Below are 22,003 nucleotides of genomic sequence, written 5' to 3'. Positions count from 1 at the left end.
AAAAAAAAAAAAAAAAAAATGAAACCCCCATGACGTATTTCTCAAGAGTGGAGGATTACCCTTTATTGAAATCTATACACTGTCCTAGACTAGGACTCATCCACACTGGCCAATACTGCTGTTAATATCAGAATTCTTTGATTAAAGTAGGAGGCTGCTGGAATGCAGGTAATGATCTCTCCCAGGACGGGAATTTTACAGTTAATTCTTTCCATTTGCAAACTACTTAGCCAAAACAGCAAACAGGGGTCTCAATTTGTATCTACAAAATAGGGACTAAAATTTTAGCCCTCAAATTTTAAATAGCATCAGGATAACCAGGAAGCTTTCTTGTAACAAATTGTTAGGCTGGCCTCCAGGGCTGCTTCTGATTCAGTAGATCTGGGAAAGGGCCCAAGAATTTGTAGCTCTCACAAGTTTCCAGGTGCTGCAGCTACCGCTGGTTCAGGGAACCCCCCACTAAGAACCACTAGGATCAAGGGATGTGTGTGTCAACATCTCCCAGACAAACAGCTGAAGAGGATTCGCTGCCCCTTGGGCTCTGGAGAAGGGGCTGTGTCCCCCAGGCCACAGTGCTAACGAGTAAGTGACTACCCCTTGAATGTCTCTACCTAACAATTACCAAGCAACTCAAGTTCAACATAACCAAAGCTCAACTTATTCCTCCCTCTACTGCCAAAACCAAACCCAAACAAAACATTTATTCACCTCTTGTGTTCTCTGTTTCTCATTATCTAAGCCAAAAATTGTTAATACTTTCCTCTCTGTGCTCACCCCTCCTCCCTAAACATCCTCTAATAAGTTATCAACACAGCCGATTCCACCTTCTGTATCACTTGAGTGTGTTTGGGGGGTCATTTCATCCTTACAGCCATTTAAGACCAAGTCCTTATAATTAAAACAGGCTCTGATTCCCCACCCCCCACCAATGCTACCACACGTGTGTCTCCAATGTAGACTCCACAAGCCTATGCTATAGTTATCCTCCTAAATCCCAAATTTGATCATGCACTTCATGCTTTAAAAACCCCTTAGACCAGCATATTTGTGTCCCCTTGTTTATCTTTCCAGTACCATCCCATGTTCCCTCCTTGCATTTGACTTTCTAGTCATACTTAAGAACTTGGCAGGGCTAAAATTTATGCCATTCAATGCCTCTGGGCCTTTGAACCTGCTGCCCCCTCTGTGGGAAATGCCCTTCTCCCTACTCTTCCCTGGCTCAACCTCACTCATCCTTTATGACTCAGTGCAGCTGAGACATTACCTCATTTCTCTGACCCCAGCCCCCAGTCTGGTCAGATGCCCCTCCTCTATGCTCTCTCAGAGTCCCTGGTGCAACTCAGCCTAGCACCACTCTCCTTGTACTGCAATTGTCGGTTTATCTGTCACCTTCTGCACACTCAAAGATGAGAAAGGTGGGAAGCAGGTTCTTATTTCTCCGGTGTCCCCAAACTTAGCATAGTATATGGGACATAGGGCAAATGCTCAAGCAGCAGTTTTTGATGAATGAATAAAAAAACTAGTGAATGAACAAAAGAAAGAAATCAAGCCAAGAAGTCCCACTGAAACAGATTACCTCTTCAGGACAGTAGCTTACACTACTGCCCCCTCTGTCTTAGCTCACAGCATCGGTACTCCTGCCCCAGGCCCTGGGTGGCAATTCCAGACATGGCTGGCTTTCCCTTGCCCACCTGCTCCCAGCCGCCCCCACTGTGCCTTCCAGACTTACTCCCTTTCTTTTCCACCTCCATGCCCTAGTTCAGACCCTTTCCAACCCTTAACTGGGCTATTTCTACACTGTCCGAGAGGGTATCTATCTCCAGCCTGCCTTTGCTTACCCCTTATCCCCACTCCATTCTATCTGCAGCTTCACAAAGTGTCTCTGTTGAACATGATGGACCTGCCTTCAGAGCTTCCCTCAGCATCTGTGCACCTAAGGTTCATTTACTGTCCCTAGGTTTCATGTCAAGTTTGGTGGTTGCAGAACTCAGACCAGAGATAGCAAATGGATTTAAGACTCTGGTACTCACTCTCCCAATTGCTCCTTCAGGCTTTTCTCGTGGAAGCAAAGAAATACTTTAAAACCAACTCGATGCTTTTCCAAGTTTTCACTTTAGGACCCTTTTCCTCTGGGAAGTCCCTATGCTCTATGAGACATGGCTGTGGTGATACGGTTTCATGGGCTATGGCAGATATTAGCTATGAGCCAATACCCAGTACAATTATCATTAGTTGCCATTATAGGGTGTTTTCTCTGTTCCGGGAACAAGGGGACTTTGTACACTTAGCCTTATTTAATTCTTTCTTCAATCCTGTCAGGCAGGTATCATTCTGATTTTCATTTACGGAGGAGGAAGCTAAAGCCTGGGAAAGTTGACAACTTGCTTAAGGAAGGGTATTTAGAAAGGGTCAAAGTGAGGATTTGAACCCTGCTCAGTTTGACACCAAAGCCCAACTTCTAATTGGATGACACATGTGAAAAATATTAAGTAATGTTTAAATAAACAAAAAATACTTATAAATATTGAAGACCAAATTTTGCTAATTATCTATGAATAGAACATTAATGTATCGGAAATGTTGCTATCAAAAAACAAGAAAAATCATATTTGTAGACATTAAAAACACAGAAACTCTTTATTATAATAGATATGGGAGACTAGTGCTATCTCCAACCTGAGTGCATCCTGAACAGTAGGGGTTAGTTTCTTGGAAGCTAATGGTTTCCAATCCAGCATAAGGGTTTGAGGACCAGGGGACTGAGTAGCTAGACAATGAAAATGGGGTGAATTTAGTGATTTCACCATCACTTCTTCCTATGGCATCTCTCAAGTGGCGTCTCTCTCCACTATATTGTAACTTGTGATAAACCTTTCAATTTTTAGTAAAATATTGCACAGTTCTAAAAATTTTTGTTATTTCTGCCCTTAGACATCTTATCACCACTTCAGTCTTCCAACAAACTAGAGAAGGTTCTGAATGTGCCCTCTTCAAAGTAGACAAAGTATTTTGCTTTGTTTTGTTATTTTGTGGAAGTTTGAAGACAAGTCAAGATGTTTACTTCTTTGGACTTTACTTCTACACAAGATAGTGAGAAACAGAGTGAGAGAAATTGCTTTCTTGGAGCAGAGGCCAGAGTGAATTCAACAGTCTCCCCAGGCCCCTCCCCCACCATTCAGGGAGCAAAGTTGGGTGCTTTTCTGCAAAATAATCCATGCTTTTGTGTTTGTTTAGTTTTTTTTTTTTGGCCAGGGCTGGGTTTGAACACACCACCTCTGGCATATGGGGCCAGCACCCTACTCCTTGAGCCACAGGCACCACCCTTTGTTTAGTTTTTTATGAGATGCAAAACCCAGTCCAAAATTTGCCTCCTTTATCTCCTGAAGACCACAGGTGGTTGTCATGTGGTCAGTGAATTTACACCTATAGAAAAGGATAGCAAGGCTAGTCATTTCACTGAGCTCAAAGGAGAAAACAAAGGCAACTTTGAACCAAGTGAGCTCTTCCTCAGGGCTCCTTTCTTCTTCACAGATTGCCACAACAATGAACTTTCATCTTATGATTTGACAGAATCATCATAGTCTTCATTTACATTCCATTTTGGAATTTATAAGATCTTTGCATACCACTGCCTCTTTTAATCTTTACACAACCTTAGATGTCAGTCCTTTTATCCCCCTTTTATAAGTGATGAAACTAGATACAAAGAGTTTATATAACTGCCCTCAAGGGCAACAGTGGGTCTGGTTTCCCTCATAAAACACACCATGGCTTAATATGCTTCCAATCACTTGATTGCTAGACATAGCACAACTAATTGTCAGGCTAGCACCCAGGTTTTCAGAGGGCCAACTGCCTTCTCCAGTTTGTGACCTTGATGACTTGTCCCCTAGTATCCATTCTCTTCTTTCTCAAATAGAATTTTCATGGCCACTGAGAGACTACATTTCCCAGCCTCCCTTCCATCTAGGTGTGATCATGTGGCTAGATTTTGTTCAATGGTGAAGGTGCTGAGGCCAATTTTTGAGATATTCCTTAAAAAGGAAGGGGTACCTTCCCTGTCTTTCCTCTTTTCCTCATTTATTGGGTAGAATGCAGATGTGGTAGTGAGCCCATTCTGGACCATTGAGAGGAAGGCACCGGAGCTTGGCAGACCAATGGGATGGAAGGCACCTGGGTTTTTGAGGAAAGCTGCCAAAAGAGCCCTAAACTGGATATCCAGAAAGTCCCACGGGGAAAACATAACTGCACTTCTTGTTAGAATCACTGTTATTTGAGATTCTGGCCTGCTGAGCATATGTCCTACCTAATACAGGACCCAATATACAAAACAACCTGGGTAGCCATTGAAGAGCAGCTCTGGAAAAGCTGGGAATACTCTCTACTAAATATAATACATTTCACTCTGCATTGAGGAAATCACGTTGAATGGTTCTGACTGATTTCAGACCTCGCTTTACCCCCTCACATGCTGTTCTTTTCTCCTTTTGCTAGAAAACCAGATGATTCGGAAATGAAGCTAGAGGTTGTGCTATGCACTATTCCAGATGAGCACAGCTGAGCAGAGGCATGAAGCAGGTGGAGCACTGGACTAACTGGACTAGGAGCTAGGAAATGGGTTCTGCTGCTAAACTAGCTAGCTGTGTGGTCTCAGGGATGCCACTCAGCCTCTCTGGGCCAAATATTTAACACCAAAATTCTACTAGTCATCTAAAACAACTTTCACTGGTAGCTGGTAAAGTTGGATTCAACTTTACAGTTGTCCCTGCAAGTTTTGGGCTTTGGTCATCTCAACAGCAATTGGGAAGACACTAGAGAAATAGAAAAGTGCTATCTTTCAGGCATCTTTTTTGCAATGGCCCCGAGGAAGGCAGTGCAGAGGAGAGTAGAGTGAGCAGTTGGAGGAATTTCTATTTCTTCACAGAAAGTTGTTTTTTTTTTGGGGGGGGGGTTTGAGGTAGCATTGGCTTTGGGGGCTGGACAAATCTTCCTTATGTGAAACTGTCCTATGTATTGCAAGAAAGCTAGCATTCTCGATGCTTTCCATTAAAATGCCCACACATATTTCCAGATGCCCACTAGAGGACTAGGGTACACCCAGTTGGGAGCTACTGCAAGTCCATCCCTTCATTTTATACTCAAAGAGAAATTCAGAGGAGCCCAGGGATGTTGCCCAAGGTCATCTTTACTCTGACGAGAGAGTGAGAACTAGGTCCTTTTAGTTCCCAGCTAAATTTTCTCTTTCTAACCTTGGATAAGACTCAAAGTGAATAATTGTTCTGGGCCAACCAGGTCAGGTGATTCTATGGTAGGGTGGTGGTATATCCCCTGGGGGTAGAGGGAGCAGAATAATCTACTAAAATGTCAGAAAAAAACACAAGAACTTTCTGTTTTATCTCCTCCTTTAAAATTCTGTGAGAGTTTATAATGTACAGAATGTATAGTACAGTAGTACATGTATAATTCATAAATACATAAATATACATATATTGGTATATGTTCAAATATTTTAAACTGATGGTATGCATGATCAAAAAGTCTGGAGACCACCAGTCTAAACATCCTTTTCTACATGTATTTATAACTCTAAAAGAATTACCAAATTTTCCTGATTTGTTTGACTGTTTGCTTTCTAAGATGAAACCTATAGGTGTTCTTTTAAGAATATGATAAGACGGGTCTGAAATGCTAATCAACTCAGATACCTCTAGAAGGCAAATTATCAAACAAAGCATTAGAATTTCACATTATCAGCCAAGTTATTTTGGATTTTTATCAGTTAAATCATGCCAACCATTTGTCAACCCCTCCCTTGTTTGGCATTTGACATAGAAAATTTAATCAACCATTTTTAGGTGATGGGTCTTTTCTTACTAAAAAGACAATCTGGAATTGTTAGAGGCCAGAAGGGAATAAGAAAAAGGAAGGGTTCAAAGGGCTGGGGACTCCTTCAAAGTGATGCTCACTAGTTAAATATTTTCTCTCCTTTTCTATCTGTTTCATCTAGTCTTGGAACAGAGCTCAAATTACTTCACACTTTAAAGGTATTCCCCTTAACCTTATTCTTCCATGTGAGATGAAGGAGCACAAGCAAAGACAAAAGTGGCTTCTTTCTAAATGATTAAAAATTCACCTTGTATGAGGTCTGACAATTAAGTTCACTTATCCTAGAAAAAGAAAAATCCTACATAACTTATTGCTGAATATCAATACAGTCACCTTTGAAGTGGTCCCTTTGGGAAGCTATGCACCAACACCAGCACTTAGTTCCTTCAAAGCAATTTTGGATCTCTTTTTCTTAAATGATCATCAAAGTTGTTGTACCACACACAAAATCACACAATAATAAATACCACTCAGCAAGACATCATCACATGATATGAGACACAGATATACCAAGGTTATAAAACTTTACTGAGTTGTTTACATAGTGCTATGTAAACAAGCAAGTTCACAAACTTAATTTTCAGGGCTCAAATACTCAGCAGTCCCTGTTTACATTAGAATCAACCATTTTCCACTGAGCCTTAACAGTATGAGGGACATGCAAGAAAATCAATGTTTTGAGAACAAGAGACTTCCTGAATCCTGGGTTGGGACAGGGGTCTAACTTTTCTAAAACATACTTACAAAAATTGTCTGATGATCACGTTGTCCCTAGAGAGGAGAAAAAAACAGAAGCAACATGAATAGAAAACTTGCAGGTCTAAAGTGAACCCAAAGAGCCTGCCCCTTCCACTCTGTGCTGCCAAGCAAATATTTACAATATGAATTACATTGACCACTTACTAAGTTCCTATTCTGTTCCAGGCATGTCTTGAGGGCTCTGCAATCCCTACCTTATTTAATATTTACAACCTTTTTGTCCTATAGGATGATGTGATATAGCACAGAGGTTCTCAGACCTCTGTTTATGGTACTGGTAGTGTCTCAGTAAAAACAAATTACATTATGAAGTAGTTACATCCAAAAGTTTGGTAGTAGATATTGCCATTTTCCCTGAAAATGTTAAATACTTCACCGAGTTTGAGAACCACAGATACGATATTATGATGTAGATATTATTGGAATCTCCATTATGTCGATGAGGAAACTGAGGCCCAGTTAGATAGTATAGCTGGTTTGCTAAAATATGAATGCAAGTCTTCTGAATCCAGAACCCATTCTGCTGTACCAGAATGTACCTCTTTTGTACACTCATTGTCTTTATATCTAGGGGTGGAGAGCCTTTTCGTATTGGAAGGCCATGTTAATTTAACTATAATCAAACAAGGCTGTATTCAAGAAACTTTAGTTAGATATACTTAAAAATGTATATTGTTTATAAAAATTTAACTACTATATACTTAATAGCAAAAAATAAAAACTATTTGTCAATATTAAGTTAACTACCCTTTTAATAACTTTGTTGTGTCTGCTTTTTGTCAGAAAACATTTGAATATTCGGTTGTAGCATGAAAGTCCACAGTTTCAGTTAATCCCCTAGATGGGTCTCGATCATTTGTGACCTTAACTGTTAGGTGGAAGAATGTAGATTCACAACAATAAGTGGTTGAAAAGCAAGAAAGTGTGAATAGTCTATGGCATTTTTCCATATTTCAATTGTGTCTTTCTTGGTATCAAACAATGACTTTAAAAGGTCATCTACTGATAATTCAATCAATTCTACCTGTACTTCTTCAGTTGCCATGGTGATATCAACTAGGTGAGGCTGACGATAATTTGAGTGTAATGTCATGATTCAAAGTCAGTGAACCTTTTATTGCATTCTCCAATTAATAGGCCTATGACAGCTGTGCATTCTTCAAATGATTTGCATATGTAATCCTGCTTATCAATGGCCTTTGCTAATTGGGGAAACTGTTTATCTGAAATTTCCTTTTGAAGAAGAGTTTTGAAAAAAGATAATTTTTTTGAAATGCTTGGATTTTTTTGCCACAATATCATGTATAGACTTAGTTCTCTCTTGCAAAGAAATATTCAAGTCCTTTTGACATGATATTATGCAGAAATGCTGCATTCCTATAGAAATCTTCTTTGAATAATTTGTATTGCTGATTCTGTTCTTCATAAAATTTAACTATCTGTTCATATAGAAATAAAATTTGGGCTAACACCTGTCCTGTGATAGCCAACACACTTTTGAATAATGCAGCAAATCCACACTAAATACTTCATGGTTTAACTTTAGCATGTTCTGAAACTGACAATGCCGTGTTGCATTTGCATGAATACCTTATTAGTTAATAATATTTGTAATTTGTTGCAAAGTGTCACTTAAAATAGTAGCTTTAGCATGAGATTTAGCTGATGAAAGATACAAAAAGAAATGAGAGCATCTGCATCTGTTAATATTTTTTCATCTGTGCAATAAACCCTTCATGTTTTCCCGTAATGGAAGGTACACCATCTGTACACATAGTCACTAAATTTACCAAATTCAGTCCAATGTCATGACATTTATCTTGAAAGTTGTTGAAGGTGTGTATATATTCCCTGTGTTCTGTTTGCAGCAGTACCCAAAGCAAGTAACTCTTGGTAGCAAAGAAAGTCTTCTGTTATGACCCAAATGAAACATAAAACCTGTAGTATCAGTTGATCCATCCAAGTGATTGAAGAATTTTCCTTTTGAAGTATTACATGAAGTTGTTCTGTTAAGTTGAAGGCTAACTCATGCTGCCAACCAGTGATGGTTCTCCTTGAAAGAGGCAGTTGTTTGTACTGTGAAATGTTATCAGGGTCTAAGCATCCTACAACTTCAACGATGTATTCTTTCACAATTTCTACATTACTGAATGGCTTCCCTTTTATCCCCAAGTATATAAGGTACTTTATAAGTTGCTTCAGTTGCATTATTTCCAGGTCTTATTGCTGCTTAAAAGAACTGGCTTTGCTTTTGCTTTTCATCTTTTAATTTCCGCAATCTAACTTTTCATATCTCTTCTTCTGATTTAAAATATATGTGGCCCTTATGCGTGTTTTAATGCTGATGAATATTGAATCTCTTTAATGTTGATAGTGTAGTATCACAAAGGCAGCAAATCAACTTATCTTTAGCAGAAACAAGATAATATTGCAATTCCCAATCCTCATTAAAAATAATTTGTTTTCTTCCTTCAGTGTTCTCTTGGTCTTTTTTGACATGATGGGCTGTTCAGCAGACAAAATTAAAAAATACTGTTGAGCTGTGTAACTTTTCACAAATTCCACTTCAGACAGAAACACACTGCACCATTGTCAAAAGCTGCTAACAGACTGGTGAACTTGACCCCCATAAACTCTTGACAACCAGCCTCATGCTGGCATAGCACCAGTCAGGCAGGACAAGTTAGAACTAAATCATGAGTGTAGCAGCTGTCAATTTAGCCCTATGGCTTACTGAGGTTCTAATTGTACCAGGGATTATTTCATTGAAACTTATTTTATTCTTTGATATTTTATTTATTTATTTTTATTATTGGGGATTCATTGAGGGGACAAGATATGTCACACACTGAGACCCCACCCCTCCTCTGCTTTTCCTATCAAAGAAAAGGTTCTTTGATATTTTAAATATGATCTTAAAAAAATAAAATAAAAATATAAAAGACAAAAATGTATTTATAACAATAAAAGGATTTGTTCTATAAAGATTCAGTGAAAAGTTCACAAGTGGTCGTAAGGACGCAGGTTCCCCACTGCTGGTCCAGGTATTACCTCCTTTCCGCATTCTGTATATTCTGCAACTCTTCCTATCCCCTACCCTCAAACACACAAAGGCATATATCCACACACCCATTTCCTGAGTGGTTCAAACAATTCCCTCCAATTGGGATGTCTCCTCCCTTGAGTATGCCTTTGCAGAAAGTTCCCTGCTTCAATTCCCAGCTCTAAGTTTCACCTCTTGATCACTTGTTGTGACACTCATCTCTCCCTCTCCAGACCTGTCTATGACATGGCAGGTTAATGACATCTGGTCCCTAGTTGTTTGATCGATGTGGATGTGGTTTTCTGTGGTTTCCATGGTTTTCAGGACTGAGTGCTGCCCCCCACCCCAAACAAGCACTGTGTGTTGTCTTGTGCTGGGCATACACTAGCACTGTGCAAGTTTGTTGAAATCAGCAAGATGATCAAATGCTAGAATTTAATAGCATACACTAATGCCTAGGTATAGATAATGGAGAGGATATATGTAACATAAAAGTCATCAGGAATGATAACTAACATCTATGTGGCTTTTTACATTTCACCATAGGCTTTTATACCTACATATCCCTAACCCTCACAACTGTGTAATAATTATACCCCTTACATGGGAAAAAGATGAGGCTTAGATAGGTTAAGTGACTTTGGCCAACCTGTAAGTGAAGGAAGCAGGTCCACAACCCAAGAGCACTAGTGTCCCTCTCACTCTTCTGTTTTACGTTTTTATGTCAGTGATCTTTACAGAGATGCCAGTTTGTGGGCCATGTTCTATGTCATGGGTCAGATTTCAATTTCAGAGGCTCTGTCCAAGGGCAAAGCATGTGTCACCAGCACTGTGCCCTTTACCTACACTGCGTTCCAAGTGGAGCAGTGAGCCCTGCAGGACACAAGGCAGGGTGACTGGGGACACTGCTGGGGGATGCAGTCTCTTAGTGGGGTCACCGGGCTTGTTGAAAGTTCCAAAGCTGTCAAGGGGAGAGGAAACCTCAGCTTGTGGTTTCCTAGACGGGGCCAACCCACTCCCCCATGTAGGGTAGAGTAAACCATAGAGACTGGGCTGAGGGCTTCTGCAGCTAATGAGGGGTGCTTAAGCTCAAGCCTATTTTCAGATGAAAATCATGTCATGCAAAAATTTTTTTAAAAGGCAAGCTGAAAATGTGCATCTATTCTCTGAGTCATGAGAGCTCTGGTAAAACTAGCAAGGGCAAAAGCTCAAAGCTCAGTCAGCCTGGAGCTTATAGTTGGCACTGTTAGTAATGAGTGATTGGGGGAAAGTTACTTGCCCTCTCAGAGTCTCATCATCCTTGTCAGTAAAATGAGGTCATAGGATGGTTGTGAAGATGAAATGGCAAAGCGAACGTAAAGCATGAGGGATGGCACCTGGCAGGTAAGAGGCACTCCGGAATGATAGCTACTCTCCTTATCCCGGCTGACAAGCAGGCTTCAGACTAGGTGCTGTACCCAGTGAGCACTGATGAGACGAGACTCACAAACATTACTGCCACTACCATGGCAACAGCATTACGGCACCGCTGCTAACTCTATGTACAGCAATTCAGAGGGCTGTAGCCTGGGAAGGAGGGGAGACCGAAAGAAAATAATTCAGAAGATGCCTAAGGCAAAAAATTCACCTAGAGAGGTGAATTTTCTGTTTCTTGATGGGAAACAGAAAAGAAATAGACGAGGAGCCAACACTTGGTTAGTGGAAAGACAGGGTGCTGGGCTTGTAAAGAAAAATAAACAACCTGGGCTCTTTGAATATACATTCCAATTATATCCTTGCCTTCGCATTGTGTATTCAGGCAGTTTGGAAGGTATGAATGAGTCCTATTTATTTATAAAGCATTACTGAGATTTCAGAAAAAAAATTATAACTGAACTTCATGAAGAAAAGAAGGAGAAACAGCTGTAAGGTGGCTGTTTCCTTGCATGATAAAATGGGCTCTAGCGCAGGATGGAAGCATTTACACCAGGACTCTTTCATCAGATGCCTGCCTTTCTGGAAATACAGATGGCTCTGTGCAGAGGTATTATCCATGGAGACATCTGGAAATCCTACAGGACTGCACAAGCATCAGTTATTATTATTACAGGTAGAGCAGCACACACACCAAATTAGCCACCCACTTGAATACCCCTGAAAGATCAGACCCTGTGTGCCCGGGAGGGGGTCACAGGGTGGAGAGGCTCACTGTGGAGTGGGTGGCCCGGCTCAGAGGCACACGATGAGACCGCTCCTGCTGAGATTTGTCTGCACCAACCTCGGAGTAAAAGACCTGAAAAACAGGTAGACACCCTGGGTGAGAGCAGAGCCAGTACTTGTCTTAGATCAGAGATCCAAATCACACAATAGCAGTGGGTTCTAAGGCATATCATCTCACCACACATGCGCTAGTTCTGAGGGGACAGACATCAGACAGACCTGCTGTGGTTGTAAACTCAGAAGCCTGGGAGGCAGGAGGAAGACCAGATCAGAGAAGCCAGGTGGACCCAGCTCTGCTTATCTTTCTCCAAATTATGACCCTCCTAGGTCATTTTCCACTTGCCCACTTTTGATACAACTTGAGTCCAGGAATGTATTTCTCCACTTTAAGAAGATGACAGGACAAGGCCATGATCGATGCCTCCTGTCCCAGGGCAGAATGAAGACAGTAGCAGGTGGTGAGATTGTAGTATGATGGGCAGGGGCCTATATCCCACAGAAAATAGGCAGCTCAGCTCCAGGGGGGGCTTGGTGCCACATAACAATGTAACCCAGCTTGGTCAGATCACCCCAAGTCCCAGAGATTTCAGAGGTCCCACTATTCACCTGAAGCGTCCTGACTTCTAAAAGCTGACTCATTTCTAAAAGCACTTTTCAAAGATAATATTGTGGATGAAATCAGCCCAATGTATAGCTCTGATGGAGAAGAATACATTCTCTGTTCCCTCCTCCACTTTGTCTACACATTTACTTTAATTCAGATTTTCTATTATTTTGTGCTGTTTGGCAGCATTCTACAGCAACTCCTTATTTTTTCCCACATTTCTGCTTTATTCTCCGAATTTGACTGTAGGCAATTGGATAGCAGGAACTAGGCCTTCTGCTTGGTTTATATTTTTCCATAGCTGAACAGAGAAAGGGCTGAATAGATTCTGATTAATTAATATAGATGTGATGTTCAGTACACAGCTATGATTTAATAAAAAAAAAGTGCTCTTCAAAGGGGATCATTCCTTCTAGTTTCATGGGTGGAATAGGGAGCAGTTATTGACGTGGGAAGGTTGAGATATAGAAAAGCAATGAAGAGAAGGCTGTTCAGTCACCCAACACCCACTGCAGAAATCCCCATACCCAGTGCACTCACAGTGTGCCCAATGATGGGGCTCCCAGGATGCCGCGGCATTTTCCACTGGATGCTGAAAGCTGTACAGTTCAATGCTCCCAGCTTGATGTCAAGAGGAGGCCCTACCTTGCCTGCCCCAAACAAAAGAGATTGTGTTAGAAGCTCCATGCATCCCACCTTGAGCATACTTACACAAGATTCAAGGGTGTGTTCTGACAGATGGAGAGCATACTTAATGATGTAATTCCACAGGCTGACCTTACCAACTGCATTAGTCCAACTATAGGACATTCTGGAAAATACAAAACTATAGCAACAGTAAAAGGAACAGTGGTTGCCAAGGATTAGGGGGCAGGGAGGGATGAACAGGTGGAGCTCAGAGGATTTTTAGGACAGTGAAACTATCCAATATGATACCATAATGGTGGACACATGTCATTTTACATTTGTCCAATCCATAGAATGTACAACACCAAGAGTAAACTATGACTTTTGGGTGATAATGATGTGTCAATGTAGGTTCATCAGTAAACATAATACCTGGTGGGGGATTCTCATCTGGGGGAGGCTGTGCAAGTGTGGAGACAGGAGAATATGGAAAATTTCTATACTTTCCTTTCATCGTGCTAAGAATTTAAAATTGCTCTTAAAAAAAGTCTTAAACTTTTTTGCAAATCCAATAAGAAAATAGTTTGAATAGTTTGATATCTTTTTGGCTACTTTTCTTTCTCTATTCATGTGTCTTGCACATACAGGAGAACCTCCACCTCCTTACATTGACCACCTCCTTAAGCTGACCTAATTTTCATAGATAGATGTGAACCATGTCTATCAATATAGGCCTATCAGTACAGTAGGCTACCTTTGAATGTCAACAAATTTGTTGTAGTCTCTTGGGTGGCCAACTTACAGCGGTTCTCCTGTATTTAAATTAAATTGTTAACTTTTTTCATTGATTTAGAAATACTCTTACTATGCTACAGATCTGAATTATTTGCCCATATATTCTCCATCCAATTGTATGTTTGGGTTCCCCTCTATAGTCACCTACTACTGGCTACATGTTGCTAAGTTAATAGGTCTATTCTAACTTAACCTCAAAAGTGGCTGAAAAGTGGGGAGAATGATAATGGAAATGATTTATCAGGCCCTTGTAGAACTACAAGATAATCAGTAAGCACAGCCTCATCCACAGTCCTAGAAATATTTCTTGCTCCCTTCGCCCTGGGAAAAATTTCAACTGATCAACCCTTGGGTCAGTAAGAGAGGAACCATCCCCAAATCCCCTGTGTATCTGCAGTAGTTCCGTATAGAAAACACTGTAGGTATTTTAAGCAGAAAAGTAGTTACAGAAATTGGTAGAAAGCCTAGAGAAATGGAATTTAGGATTCTCTCTGGCTCTATTTGAGAGAGAGAGAGAGAACCCTAGGGTGGTGATTCAGAAGCAGGAAGACTCTACCTTCATCCTCACTACTACCATTATTGATGCCACAACTGCCTCTAGACACCCACAAAGCTGGTGGTGATGGACCCTGAAATGATGAGTTCTCATGTTTTTATAGCCCTGCTTGGCTAGATAAGTAGCAAGGGGAAGGTGGCTGCCATGCCATACCTGCCTTTCATATCTCCTAAACGTACATCTAGGCTGGGTCAGTGGCTCATTTCTGTAATCCTTACACTGGGAGACAGAGGCAGGTGGATTGCTTGGGCTCAGGCATTTTGAGACCAGCCTGAGCAAGAGAGAGATACCATCTCTACTAAAAATAGAAAAAAAACTAGCCGGGCCTTCTGGTAAGCACCCATAGTCCCAGCTACATGGGAGGATGAGGCAGGATGATTCACTAAGCCCAGGAGTTTGAGGTTGCTATGAGATGACACTATGGCACTATACCCAGGGGCAACAGAGTGAGACTCTTGTCTCTAAACAAACAAACAAATAAAAAATAAAAGAGTACTTCTAATTGGTGGAACCTAATTTCCAGATTGGTTACAAGAGAATCTGGGAAATGTAGTTTTTTATCTTCCCAGCCTTTGCTTTACTGTAATGACACCTAGAAGGAAGGTAAATGGAAGTTGAACAAGTCAGTCGACAGTATCCATGACCTCTGGGTACCATAAGAAGTATGAATCCTCCATATACTCTAGAAAAGTATTTAAATCAAGCCCTGTCAGGAACCTGTTAGATGTGACCTCTACTTTATACAGAGCTGGTACTGGGTAAGTCTCCACATTAAGGAAGAGAGACATGGGGCCACAAACAAGTTAGCAGGATATCGCAATCAAGTGTGATAGGCATTAGAGTTGGGAAGCAGGGCACACTTTGGTGGCACATAGCAAGGACATACCTGGGCAGGAATGAGGCAGGCAGAGTAGGAATGGGAAAAAGGTCCCAAGCACAGGGAGCAGCACCTATTCTCCCCAAAGAGAGGGGGGGAAGAACCACATACACAGGACCCCAGGACTTCATGGTTGAGCAAATGTGGGTGGTGGAGGAGAGGAAAGAATCAAGATGGCTCCAAGGATTCTGGCTTGGGCAACATGGGTTGGGGTGCCAGTCACCTAGCTGGGAGGGAGGGTTTAGATGGCTTCACTGCCCATGACGTCTGAGGTGCACTCACCTGCAGCTGGTGAATGAAAGGTGGCCAGACATTTGGACCAAATACCAAGTCTAGAAGAATCACTTAAATATGGGAAATCAAGTAATACAAAATAGTTGCATTTTAAAATCAGATTTTTTGAGGAGAAACCTTTCTGAGCATAAAAGAGGTTAAACATAAATCAACCAAAAGAAAAATGATAGAATCTACACAACAAAACATTATTATGCACATCAAAAAAATTATGAAAGAGGGCGGTGCCTGTGGCTCTGGGAGCAGGGCGCCGGTCCCATATACTGGGGGTGGCAGGTTCAAATCTGACCCTGAACAAAAAAACTGCAACAACAACAACAAAAAATTATGAAAGAAAAATGTAAAACAATAGATATGGGGTAAATAAGTGCAGCTAAAAACTCACATACTGATAAAAACTTCAGACTCTAAAAAATAAAATATGAAAAGACAATTCACAAAAGAAGACGTATAGTAAACACACCTGTGGAAATATTCAAATTCGCTAGTTACCAAAGAAATTCATGTTTTAAAAACTGAGATGTTGTTTCCACCTATTAAACCAGCCCAAATATTTAAGTGAGAGTAGTGAATGCTGACAAGAGTATATGAATGTGCTACCTCAAAAAGTCACTTTGAGATTGTGGGTGGTGGCTCACGGTGGAGGCTCAGACTAAAGTATCAAGGCCTTGTGAAGTGACATTTGCATTATGAGCACAGCGGTTTTTCTCTTTGTTTGCTTAAAGTGTCCTTGGGGGTAGGGCAGTTCTCTAACTGGGACCCATTTGAAGCTGTATTTGCAGAGCAAGCCTCTTGTTTATACAGGGATTGCATGATTATTGAGGGATGTAAGAATGAGGGTGGGCTAAAGCAGGAGTAAACCACATAGTGGGGCTACCTCAGATTAAAGATAAATCCAAGGCACAGAAAGGTCACAGACATGGGAAGGTCAGAGAAACCATCAGATAAAGTCATGACACACCAGCGTCAGACGTACAGAGACATTGGGGTATAGTCCTAACTTGGATGAGTAGATCAAAGTAATTCTCTAATTCTCTTCCATGTCCTCACATCTCTGCAATCTCTGAGTCATCAAGAGAAAGCCAGATCCTTGACTGGGCAAGTAAAATCCAAGTTGCACTTAATAAAACAAGAAATTCTTGATAATGTTTATAACTCCAAAGCCTTCTAGGATCCTATCATAGTAAAGTAACATACTACGGCTCCCTTACAATTTAGAAAAAAAACACCTAGTAGGCTATTTACATGTGAGGCAAGTAGGATTTTAGCAGTTAAATATAAAAGTAACATTCATATGTCACCAACCATGGCTAAAAATGATGGAAAATGTATTACATAAAACTGTAATATTTTGAGGAAAAGTAGACTTTGAAACTGGTATAATGCATTTAGACAATATACCCTAAAGCTGTGTTCTTGTAAGCTCAGAGTTATACTTCTTAAGAAAGAAAGAAATAAAAAGTGTATTTCTTTGCCATGGGGGAGCTGCATTCTTGAACTTTCTTCTTCGGAGGACTTTCAAAACTGTATGAGGCTTTTGCATTAGAAACTTCTGAATAATTAGGTCAATTTCTTATGATAATTTCATTTTATGAAATACTTCAACTTCCTGAGCAAAATTCATCTCTGATTCAATTAGTTTTGTAATACAATTCATAAAAACACGTCAAAATACGAACAAAAATATTGTCTGTGACAGAAATACACTGCTAGCTTTTTAGTTATTGAATTTTCATAGAATGAACCAAGTTACATTCACTGATGCAATGGAAAATGTCCAGATTAACTAAACATAGAAAATTTTGAACAGTAAAACAAAACCCATATTCCCACCTTTTTGAAGCCTATTTGAAGGATAATTACTTCTCAGCACTGTGAATATGTAACCAAGAAGATGTGCCCATGAGAGCTATTTCCACGGTGAAGCCTTCGAGGCAGCAGTGAAAAGGTGGGTTTAAGAAATGGTGCAGTGTTTCTTCTAGTTACACAGGGATTAAAGAAATTCTCAGAGGCTGGGAAGCAGCAGGAAGTGTCTTCCACAGCCCTGCCGGCTCAGATTAACCATGAGAACATACCAGACCGACCTAACCTGAGTGACACTCTACAGGGCAATTGACCAAGGCTCTTCAAAAGCACCATCATCACAACAGACAAAGAAAGACAGAGAATCTGCTGCAGATTGGAGGAGACTGAGGAGATACAACAGCCAAATGCATGTGGTCCCGGACTCGGTTCCGGAATAGAGAAAAGAATATTCGTGGGGAAAGTGGTAGAATTTGAATAAGAACTATACTTTAGTTAATAGTACTGTATCAGTATTAGATGTTGGGTTTGGGTAAATATACCATGGTAATGTAAGCCGTTTATATTAGAGGAAGCTGAATGAAGGATATGTAGGAATGTTATACTATGTACTACCAGCATAACTCTTCCATAAAGCTAAAATTAATCCAAAATGAAATGACTGGAAAAAAAAATCCTTTCTTTTGTCATCGTAATCCCAGGCAAGACCCTTTTCACCAGACAAGATTTCCTCCTGCAGCAGAACTGTCCCAAGTCCTGAAAATCAACATCAGGAAGCTGGTATCTTCCTTGACTGCCCACTGGCAGTGACCCGACACTCATGCTGGCTCGTTGGTGAGAACCCCTTTCTTTCTTCCTCCTTCTTCAGGATCTGGTTTCTCTCCTATTCCTCCTGCCACCCTGGCCTCTGGCAGCACATGCAGTGAGGGGTGTCTAGTCTACATTTGCCTTAGGAAGCAGCTTCCCCCTTCCCCTTATGCTGGGCCAGAATCTGGCCTCTGCAATTTTCCTGAGGGCAGCCAGCAACATTTTCTTGTTGAAGCCAGTCTTCACCTGTGGCTTCCACCTGATAAAGCCACTGATTTAGTACAACATGAAGTTTAATAATTAATAAGCCATGCAACCTCGTATGCAATCACAAAAGGCTTAAAATTTTCTATCTTTCAAAGAATACAATCACTTAAAGATGGAAAAGAACCAACCACTTCCCTTTTCCCCCAAAGCTGGAAACTTTAAAGATAGCAGGTTTATAATTCTGGCATATGAACTACTAGGGATGATAATGGCTGTAGTTTATTGGACATTACCTCTAAGCTCGGTACTCTTTGGCATTTTGCAAAGAGAGTCTACTACTTCAAGACCATAGGATAGGACTGGGCAAATGGAAAAAAAAAAAAAAAGATTCTGCTTTATGGCAGACACAGACTCTAAGGTCTAGCACAAGGCATGTAGAGAGGATATAACCCCGTCCGGAACCCCTGTCCCTACCTGTATCCTACCTCCTCCCAGGCAATAATGGTCTCGACAACTCATGGCTTAATGAGATGATACCAGCTGGGCTGCTGATCTCTACTCTCTCTTTTTGACATGTTCAAAATCATAGAAGGTGGGGAAGTCAGGATTTGACCACAGGCCTCTCTGTTGCCAAGACAGATCTTTGTAATTACTCTTAGGCTCATGTGATAGAATAACCATTGGAATGTTGCAGGGAGCAGATAGATTTAGCACAAGGGACAATAATTGCTGGCAGAAGTCACATCAGCTGCCTGTCTTGATAATTCTCTTCTTGGACCCAAGCAACAAGTCTTCTTCTGCCCTCCATCCTTTAAGTAAGATCTTAAAAGGTGACATAAGAAAACTGAGACATTTTATTTACTGGCCTGGCAAGGTATTCTCCAAAAGAGAAGCACTGGGAGCAGCTGAATTGGATCTCACACCCCAAGGGTGTTCAGGGAGTAGCAAGAGGCATGTTGTGAGAACATGGGCTCTGAAAGACAGCAAAGTATGATAACGTTGAGCCTGCAGTATGGAGGGGATCATCAATAAAAATTGCCAAAATCACAAAAATATGGAAATGAAGGATGTAGCCAAATGTATTGGCCACTTAATGTCAGCTAAAGTTCCAGGGGCTTTGGCCGTATTGATTCATCAGTCCTCAGAACAGCTCTGTGAGGTGGACCCTACTATTGGCTTACTTTAGCAATAAGGAACCTGAGACAGAGAAGTTAAGTAGCTGTTCCAAGGTGACCAAGATAGACCATGAACCAAGGTCAACTGGAGAGCTTGGGCTCTTGGGGTAATGCAGGGAGCTCAGTTTGCATCTGATGAGAGAGCTACTGCTCTGAGTCCTGAAATGGGGGTCTGAGCCAAATTTAGCCAACAAACCAAAGAACAGTGGCCCCCACAGGCTATACTAGTAATAAAAATAAATAACTAACTGTTCAAAGGACCAAATTCTGTCCTTTATCCATATTTCCTCATTTAATCTTCACTAGAACCTGTTTTACAGATGAGGAAACTGAGGCTGAAGATTAAACAACTTGCCCCAATTGCATATCTCACCAGTGGCAACAAGGAATAGGGTGGCTGGACTCAGAGACCAACCTCCTGGTCATTAGGCCCTCCAGCATCCCTCCTGTTGAGGAAGACACCAATTTCTTCAACTGCTTCTGGTTTCAGATCATCTGTGTTGGGTTTGTCCAGTTGGGACCCAGGAGATCTTATGATTGAGAAAGTATAATAGGAGCATGTCACACATGAACTTTGTAAGCACTGAGTGGAATGAATGATGGCATAGTCTGTGAAGGAGCAGGAGTTTCATACAGATCAGCAGAACTAATGGTCTCAATAAGGGACAGAGGTAAGTGTGAATGACACAATAAGATGTGAAGAGTTTTCTACTGTTTGGCACAAGCAATCATGTCACAGGGAGTAGAAGGGAACCACGGAGGCTGAGATCACTGGGAACTATAAAATCTAAGCTACAAAATCAATACCCAGTAAATGAGATTTGAGATATGCAGTTTCTTAAAGAGATGAGATGATAAGACTTGAATAAAGCACAAGGCTAAATTGTCCTGTATGCACCTCCGTTGGGTCCAGGTTGGTATCTATTTTAATTTTAGCCATGCTCATGTTATACTAATTATTAAATATTAATATTTTAACAAGCCCCCTGCTATCAGTCAAGATAAGCTAAGCTGTGCTGCCATAACAGATGTCCCCGACACATAGTGGCTTAGAACAGCAAGGATTTATTTATCACGCATTCTACACAATTGCCAAGGGTAGGCTGTGGGCCTCCTCCACACGGTCCCCACTGTGGGGCCCATCCTAATGATGCAGCCTCTAGCACATTGTGACCACGTGCTCCCCTTCAAGTAACTCAAGTCACTGCCATATTGGTCAGAGCTAGTCACACAGCCCCACTGGAGTACAAGTTACCACTATGGGTTAACGATAGCATCTGCCAAGGTGTGAAGGAACCATGTTCTTGGGTGGGCAATAGGGTTTCATGTGGAATACACAAAAATCGGAGTCAGGAAAATAACAGTGGTGCCAACCTGGTCCCTGTCCAGGGGAACCAATGTCTGGGAGGCCTTCTAGGGACACATCTTGACCCCTGAGTATATCCATTCAACAAACGGTAATCACTCTTGGACCTGCTCAGGGCCCAAGAACAGGGCAAGAAGAACAAAACTCTCGGGAATTGTAAGTATCCATCACCCATATCCTCACATTGACATAATTGTCCTGCCTCTGCCAGCCTCTCTCCAAAAATAGTAGACTTAAAATACACTTTAACTATAATTAAAACACCATGGTATTGGCATGGGAATGGACAGGAAGATCAATAGAATAAAACAAATAGCCCTGGAATGTATAAAAACTTAATTTATGATAAGAAAGACACCCTGGATCAATGGGGAATGGAAGAATTATTCAATAGATGACTTTGGGACAGTTGGTTAGCAAATTAGAAGAGAAAATCAATTTTTAGTCTTAATTCATATCGCATACCAACGTAACTTTAACTCCAGATGAAAAGAATTAGAGAAATACACATTTATAAAGACACAAAAGAAGATTCTCTCCATTCATGACCATCCACTCTGGCATAATTACTTTAAGTTTTTTCTTTTCTTTTCTCTCCCTCTCTCTCTCTTTTTTTTTTTTTTTTTTGAGATAGGATCTCACTCTGCCACCCCAACTGTAGCATAGTGGCATCATCATAACTCACTGCTGCCTCAAACTCCTGGGCTTAAGTCTGCCGAGTAGCTCTGACTAGTGTACCACCTTGCTTAGCTAATCTTTCAATTTTCCTGTACAGATGGGTTTCACTATTGCCCGGGCTGGTCTCGAACTCCTGGCCTCAAGTGATCCTTCTGCCTTGGCCTCCCAAAATGCTAGGATAACAGATAAATAAATAACTGTGCCTGGCCACATTTTTCTTAATAGAAGAAAGAATACACAGGGTGGCACCTATGGCTCAAAGGAGTAGGGCACCAGCCCCATATGCTAGAGGTGGCAGGTTCAAACCCTGCCCTGGCCAAAAAAAAA

At 41.1% G+C, this 22,003-nt stretch overlaps 1 protein-coding gene across 2 annotated transcripts in view; it reads right to left on the bottom strand.

The window, feature by feature from the left end:
- EGFLAM (EGF like, fibronectin type III and laminin G domains) overlaps positions 1-22,003 on the bottom strand; it is a 185,584-nt gene that overhangs the window by 105,388 nt on the left and 58,193 nt on the right. For both annotated transcript variants that reach the window (XM_012807064.1, XM_012807065.1), the window contains exons 2-3: positions 13,032-13,141; positions 11,877-11,960 (exon numbers count right to left, since the gene is read on the bottom strand). In XM_012807064.1, coding sequence (XP_012662518.1) covers positions 11,877-11,960; positions 13,032-13,141 — 194 coding nt within the window. The remainder of the gene's footprint in view (positions 1-11,876; positions 11,961-13,031; positions 13,142-22,003) is intronic.

The sequence above is a fragment of the Otolemur garnettii genome, unplaced genomic scaffold (genome assembly GCF_000181295.1).
Source record: "Otolemur garnettii isolate 467f Iridium unplaced genomic scaffold, OtoGar3 scaffold00063, whole genome shotgun sequence".
Classification (NCBI taxonomy): Eukaryota; Metazoa; Chordata; class Mammalia; order Primates; family Galagidae; genus Otolemur; species Otolemur garnettii.
This window is presented reverse-complemented; position numbering and strand designations above follow the sequence as displayed.